The following is a 7,631-nucleotide window of genomic DNA, read 5'->3' as shown; positions in this document are numbered from 1 at the left end:
ACAACGTAACGAAACGAAACTAAAAAGTGAAAAATAATTATATAAAGATTTTGTAATTTTGTAGTCGGTGCCAAGTAAAACAAACAGGCTTAGTAATTAGATATTGTAGTAAAGGTGTTGTAGCATTAGTTTGACACCGACTTCAAAATTACAAAATCTTTATATAATTATTTCTCACTTTTTAGTTCGTTGTTAGAAGTCGGTTTTTCTTTTTGTTAAAAAATAATTTATTTTACGATTTTTAGTGATGGGTAGATCTTAAAATGATGCTTCTTGAACGAGTGGTGATGGTGGTGGTAGTGGTTGTGATTGTTCTTTGTAAAACTTCATTTAATTAGCTATTATTTTTGTGCAAAGTTACATTTTGGTGTATTGACAAGAACATACATAAAAAGTATTCGGGTGAATTCGGAATCTCCCTTTTGATGAAGTTGGTTGAAAATGAGAACATTCTCTTTTTTGAGATTGGTTGTAAAGAAATGCAACGATCAGGAATCTCACCTCTGACATCAATTAAAAAGTTTTTGCTTGTAACTATTACAGTATAATCAATTTTTACCAAAAAAAACAAACTTTCTCAATTTTCACCGGATTCCATAATTGGAACCTAACCAAACTTTCACCAAATTATCCTTGAAGTGTATCCTTTCAAATAAAAAAAGAATCATCAAAATCGGTCAGCGTGACATTGAGTTATTCGTCTATTTGTCGCGCACATACCTAATGCAAATTTAAGACTTATGTGATTTTCTCATAGATATCATTGTCAGACATGGACCAAAAAAAATGGGACCATTCGGGAAGCTTCACCTTTCAAATAAAAAAAAAATTCAAAATCGGCTCACCCAGTCAAAAGTTATGAGGTAACAAACATAAAAAAAAAAAAAAAAAATACAGTCGAATTGATAACCTCCTTTTCTTACAGAGGTCGGTTAAAAAAATATTACGTTTAACTATTACTACTACTACATTGTCCTTTCTCTATAATAAAACTAAAAAATAGTTCCTTATTTTTGCATTATCAGATATAAACTTTCGATATTTGCGGGGGTAGGAATTTCCCGCACACTGCAGGGTAGGCAGAGGGAATCTAGTGTTGAGACACTCCGTTCCCCGTTAGGATCAGTTTTGCGATTACGATCAGTCGATTAAGTATAATAAAATACCTCGCGTTAATCCTACATGAAAATTTCACATGGACTGAATATATAATATTGCTGATGGATCCGAACGCGGCTACGCCCGCTTCAACTATACGAATATTTATTAAATATATTTATGAAATTATTTTCAGTTTTCAATAGAGAGATGCGTTAAGCAAGCTCATTTTGGGTGACGTTTTCTAACAACCAACTTTGTAAATCGTTGCTTAGCAACGATCGCATAGTTACGGTGGTTATTAACATGGCGGAATAAATTGCAAGTATTTTAATATATTGGTGTATATCGAAAATATTACAAAAATGAGAAAAAAAAGTATCCTATGTCCATCCTAAGACCCTCAAGTATCTGTATATGAATATTTTATCACAATTAAATTAGCGATTTGGCCCTGATTGCGTAAAAGACAGACAGACAGACAGAGTTACTTTCGAATTTATAATATAGGTATTGTTAATAAATTTAAAAGATGGTTACTTAAGGTTTACTTTTCTCTGGTGCCCTTCAATTTCTGCATACCAGCATGGGGTAGAACATCGAAATATATGATGCTTCGATTCGAATTCAAAAATGTGTTTTAAAAGACACTCAAACCTAGATCCTAACATATTTAAATAGCGGCGACGCGTTCTTACACTAATGTCGTTATTTTCGTACGAATTGTTTTTTTTGTATTACTCTGCTAAATATTATTAATAAATAAATGTAAGTATTCTATGGCTAAAGTCTAAATATGCATATTTTTTATACATACATATATGCATATACACATATGTATTACTGTAAGTAAATAAAACTATATTTTATTTGATTATTTTTATTATAAATATTTTTTGTTTATTTTAAATATTGCAATAATTATCAACAGTTCGTCAGAGGGGCTCTTCACCAGCCATGGACTAAATGACCAGCACCATGCGCCAAGGGAGAGGCGTGGAGAAGGGCGGCGGAGTGAGCCAGAGGAGCAGCGTGGACGAGGGGAGCGGCAGCGACTACGCTGTGGGCGATGACAGCGGGGCTGCTGCGTACGTCAACGCGGGACTGGTGGGACACTGCGGAGGGCGCGATGGCGTGCGCGAGCACGGGGGCCGCCACGGCGTGAGAGACGATGGGGGCCACTGCGTGAGAGACGACAGCGGGGCTGGACACTACATCCACACGGGACTGGTGGGAGACGGCGGCGGGGGCGACGGCGAGCGGTGCGCTGTACGCCCAGTGGCCGAGGGAGCGCTTCTTGAGGAGATGTCCGTGTCCAGCGAGACCGAGTCCAGCGAGTCCGTGTCCGACGAGTCCGTGTCCAGCGAGTCCGTGTCCGGCGAGTCCGTGGGCGGAGTAGCTCAATAGGGGAGCGGCGAGGCCGTGGGCGACGACGGCGGGGCTGGAGTGTACATCCACGCGGGACTGATGGGATACGGCGGCGGGGGCGGCGACCACAGCTGGGGCGACTATGGCGGAGTGAGCGACGGGGGCGGCTACGACAGCGGAGTGTACGAGGGGAGCGATGGCGGCGTGGCCGATGGGCTCCAGGGCCTTAGCTTGTAGGTGCAGGGCGCGTGCGTTGATGACCTCAGCTGTGTCGAGGGGACGGCCATGGGGGTCCAGCACGAGGGCCGGGTGGTGCGCGGGCTGCGCCAAGGGGATGATAGAGCCGCAAGCCACAGCGGCGAGAGCGAAGAACACCACCAGCGATTGCATTGCGAACGTGGTCTGTGTTTGTCTGACGAACTAGGTCACTTCAAAACCGTGCACAGTCGACTGATAAATTCGACTCGCACTCGACCATATTTATACTTAACGGAAATAAATCGAAAGAACGGCGAATTTAGTGCGTAACAGTGCGGTAAAGCTAGAACAATGTCAAATGTTAATTAAATGTCTGACCTCGAAACTTGTACATTTGGTGGATTAAAAATATTATAGGTCATATGGCAGTAAGTATTCCTTCGAGCATAATTGTATTGCTGTTTAAATTCTTTTTCTTTTCCAATACAAGTCAGCTTCACGCTGTATCCCCGCACAGAGCAGAGTAGGCAGAGGAAACCTCCGTTCCTTCTTTCTGCCGAATTCTGGAGGCATTGCGTGTTGAGTGGAAGAACTTAACGCCGCGTTATACCTCGACACCAGAGCGAAGAAAACGGAAATATAAATTTAAATAAATATATCACTTCCTCGAGTGGGGATTGAACCCACAACCGTCACGTTACAGTCACACCTTTGTGCCGCTGAGCCACGACGGCCGCATATACTTACTTCAAAAAAACAAAATTTATAATAGATAAAAATACATAAATATTTGTTCTTTTACTTCAAAATGTTATACTTCAGGAGAGTAAGTGGTTAATATATTTTTAATGAGATAATGTTTGAGGTGAATAGTAATAAATGAAAGTATTGTTTCAGGTTTTCAATTCTAAATATTAACCAAATGTTTGGGCATTTCAAAAAGATATAGAGGATTAACTTTGGCATATAAAATATGTTTTATGGATATTATAAAACTAATGGAGATATGAAATAATTTTAAAATTAAGATATATCTATTAAAATGTATTTTTTTTTAAAAACACATAATAATCTCAACATAATAGGATTTGAACCCACACCCAAACCGTCCAAAACTGTCTGTCCTTTCAAATTCAAATTCAAAATATTCTTTATTCAAATAAACTTATAATAAGCACTTTTGAATCGTCGAATGAACATATGAACAAAAAGCTACCACCGGTTCGGAAGGCAGTTCTGCTGAGAAGAGCCGGCAAGAAACTCAACAGTTGCTCTTTTCAAAATCAATGGTACAATCTATTACATTAGTTGGCAACTATCCTGCATTAGATTCAATAGACATTAATTCCATACATGTTTGTCCTCTAAGTATTCTTGAACAGTGTAATAAGCTTTACTTGTTAGAATTTTTTTTACTGATATTTTAAATTTTGGAAGTGGCAAATCTAGAATACACTGTGGAATTTTATTATATACACGTATGCTCAGACCCATAAAAGATTTATTAACTTTTTGGAGGCGAAAACTTGGAGTAACAATCTTATCTTTATTTCTCGTTTCTATCGTATGATTGTCACTATGTTTACTATGCCAGTGTATATTTTGTCGGACAAAGAGAATATTATAGTATATAAATTGGGAAACAACTGTAAGAATACCTGCATCTTTGAAAACATCTCGCAGAGAATCTCGCGCTCTTAGTTTATAAATATATCTCACGGCTCTTTTTTGGAGGATAAATATTGAATTGATATCTGAAGCACTGCTCCATAGCAGCATTCCATAAGATAAAATACTATGGAAATAGCTATAGTAGACTAGTCGGGCAGTGTTAACGTCCGTCATTTGTCTTACTTTTTTAATTGCAAACGCGGCAGAGCTGAGTTTATCCGCAAGTGCTTCCAGATGAGTATTCCACTAATATATTCCACTAATATATTAGAATTTCACTAATATATTCTCAAGCATAATTGAGAGCTCTAACTCTCATCATTTGCAAGCAGTTGACCGTTTTTTAAATACTATCTTCAATAGATTGACGTCATTATTTTATTTCTACATTAGAGAGCTTCACAATAGCTATAAGTAAACTATTTTGAAATATTACTTCTTAGTAATATTTAAAAAACAAAGGCACAGTTTTCACATGAACCTACATTAAAATACTAGCGGCCCGCTCGCGGCATGGCCTGCGTGAACTACGTTATTATGAATTTCTGTCTCCTGACAGAAGAGACTCCTAGCATATGTAGTAACGAAGTTTCATACAAACTTTCAACCCCAAAAGCAACCCATTAGAAGTCGAATATTGCAAATTCCCGTCTAAGCGAGCACCTACGTCCTATAAATAACTCCTATGCAAAATTTGAGATTCCTAGCACATGTAGTTTCTGAGATTTCGTGATTGAGTGAGTGACCTTTCGATTTTATATATATCGATAGAGATTGAAATAAAACTGATAGCGTGAAAACAGACTGAGTGAGCGCCTTAAAATTAGTGAAATATTTCATTTGTATTTACCTTAAAATATAACCAAATCATTAAACCACGCATTCAATTCACGCATTCAACCATATTTATATTGAACGGAAATAAATCATACGAAGAATTAAGTGCGTAACTGGTTTGTGGAGCTAGGACAATGTCAAATGTTAATAAATACATATACAATACACTTTGACCTCGATTTACTAATTAAATTTATTTAAAAGTACAAAGTTTTTGAAAGTTTAAAGTTAAGGACACTGACTTTTTTACTCCAATCGGCATATAGAATACGTAGTGCTTGTAGCAGGGTATGCAGAGGAAATATAGGCTTAAAACATTCCATTTTCAAAGTATTTAAAATATTTAAAGTATTAAAAATTTTGCAAAATACATAAATATATATGTATAATCAGCTTCACGCGGTACTTTCAAACTTCACACAAATACGCAAATCGCTGGGAAACGACTTTGTTTCATATAATGTTATAAAATACAATAAATATAATAAAGATATATGTTGAATTTCTCCCCTATTTCTTAATTATAACAACGGTTCAATGTTGCGTTAGGTTCCGTCAAGACTTAATGCGGCTGGTTGTGGGTTCAATCCCCGCTCGAGAAATTGAAATATTTTTTTAAATTTATATTATCATTTTCAGTTGAGTTCCGCCACTCAACACGCAATGCCTCCAGAATTCGGCGGAAAATCGGAAACGAGGCGTCTTAACACTAGGTTCCCTCTGCCTACCTTACTGTGTGCGGGATGTGAAGCTGATTTTATAGAAAAAATCATTACAAACTTATTGTGTAAAATTAGTTCGTTCATACAAAATGAGAGCATACGTCCGAAAATTTAAGTTTGAAAACTTTATTTGCCGCGTATTTAATACCTATAGGGTAGTTACCGTAGATCTACATTGAGGAAATTTCGCATTGTAAAAGTAAAAATCAAATTATATTTATAGAAATTTATATTTATATACACTTACTGCACTACACTCGCACTTGCTCTGATTTTTTCCTTTTTTGTGTAAGTCCAATATATTAAAAAAAAAACAGAAAAATGCTTCTAAAAGTAAGAATTTGTTGGCCCTGTGCAGGGTGAATAGAGAAAATTGGTAGATAAGTCCTTTCCCTCTCTATTTTCGGCTTAAAGACTTTGGAGGTTCGCCCTTAACGTGATTAAAATTCAAAATCATATACCACGTACTTAAGAATATTCTATTCGCCCTGTAACAGAAATTTTATCCTAATTTTAGTAGGCACTTACTATTTCTGTCAATCAACTGTCAAAAACAATTTAACATTATTCCGCCAAATCACGATCGTCCAGTTTGTAAGTGTTACTGTACAACACCCCAAAAACTAATGTAAAATAATTTTACAATAAAATAATTGTTTTTGTATAATTGGTATTTATAGTTAAAATTATTTGAAATAAATTTTAATTACTTTAATTAAGATTAAAGGTGGATTAATTTAATAATATGAAAAAACAGTATATATTTATTATTTTGTTTATTTATAAATATTTTTTTGTTTATTTTAAATATTGCAATAATTATCAACAGTTCGTCAGAGGGGCTCTTCACCAGCCATGGACTAAATGACCAGCACCATGCGCCAAGGGAGAGGCGTGGAGAAGGGCGGCGGAGTGAGCCAGAGGAGCAGCGTGGACGAGGGGAGCGGCAGCGACTACGCTGTGGGCGATGACAGCGGGGCTGCTGCGTACGTCAACGCGGGACTGGTGGGACACCGCGGCGGGCGCGATGGCATGCGCGAGTACGGGGGCAGCCACGGCGTGAGAGACGATGGGGGCCACTGCGTGAGAGACGACAGCGGGGCTGGACACTACATCCACACGGGACTGGTGGGAGACGGCGGCGGGAGCGACGGCGAGAGGTGCGCTGTACGCCCAGTGGCCGAGGGAGCGCTTCTTGAGGAGATGTCCGTGTCCAGCGAGACCGAGTCCAGCGAGTCCGTGTCCGACGAGTCCGTGTCCGGCGAGTCCGTGTCCGGCGAGTCCGTGGGCGGAGTAGCTCAACAGGGGAGCGGCGAGGCCGTGGGCGACGACGGCGGGGCTGGAGTGTACATCCACGCGGGATTGGTGAGACACGGTGGCGGGAGCGGCGATCACAGCGGGAGCGACGACGGCAGCGTGAGCGACGGGGGCGGCTACGACGGCGGAGTGTACGAGGGGAGCGATGGCGGCATGGCCGAGGGGCTCCAGAGCCTTAGCTTGCAGGTGGATGGCGCGAGCGTTGATGACCTCAGCGGTGTCCAGGGGACGGCCATGGGGGTCCAGCACGAGGGCTGGATGGTGCGCGGGCTGCGCCAAGGGGATGATAGAGCCGCAAGCCACAGCGGCGAGAGCGAAGAACACCACCAGCGATTGCATTGCGAACGTGGTCTGTGTTTGTCTGACGAACTAGATCACTTCAAAACCGTGCACGGTCGACTGATAAATTCGACCCGCATT

General features: G+C 39.9%; 2 protein-coding genes across 2 annotated transcripts; both read right to left on the bottom strand.

Moving 5' to 3' along the window:
* Window positions 1-1,968: 1,968 nt before the first annotated feature.
* On the bottom strand, window positions 1,969-2,907 carry LOC146537773 (uncharacterized). Its single transcript, XM_085187924.1, has one exon. The coding sequence runs from the start codon at window positions 2,854-2,856 to the stop codon at window positions 2,047-2,049; it is 810 nt and encodes a 269-aa protein (XP_085044050.1). The 5' UTR covers window positions 2,857-2,907; the 3' UTR covers window positions 1,969-2,046.
* A 3,746-nt stretch (window positions 2,908-6,653) lies between these two features.
* Window positions 6,654-7,631, bottom strand: LOC146537772 (uncharacterized). Its single transcript, XM_085187923.1, has one exon. It carries the CDS (start codon window positions 7,548-7,550, stop codon window positions 6,741-6,743), a length of 810 nt encoding a protein of 269 aa, XP_085044049.1. The 5' UTR covers window positions 7,551-7,631; the 3' UTR covers window positions 6,654-6,740.

This window comes from Heliconius melpomene, chromosome 7 (genome assembly GCF_056956725.1).
Source record: "Heliconius melpomene rosina isolate 202511_hmr_F chromosome 7, ASM5695672v1, whole genome shotgun sequence".
NCBI classification, from domain to species: domain Eukaryota; kingdom Metazoa; phylum Arthropoda; class Insecta; order Lepidoptera; family Nymphalidae; genus Heliconius; species Heliconius melpomene.
This window is presented reverse-complemented; position numbering and strand designations above follow the sequence as displayed.

What these genes read in the sequence shown, in the direction of transcription:
- LOC146537772 (XM_085187923.1), bottom strand. Translation starts at nt 7,550, where the DNA reads ATGCAATCGCTGGTGGTGTTCTTCGCTCTCGCCGCTGTGGCTTGCGGC.
- LOC146537773 (XM_085187924.1), bottom strand. Translation starts at nt 2,856, where the DNA reads ATGCAATCGCTGGTGGTGTTCTTCGCTCTCGCCGCTGTGGCTTGCGGC.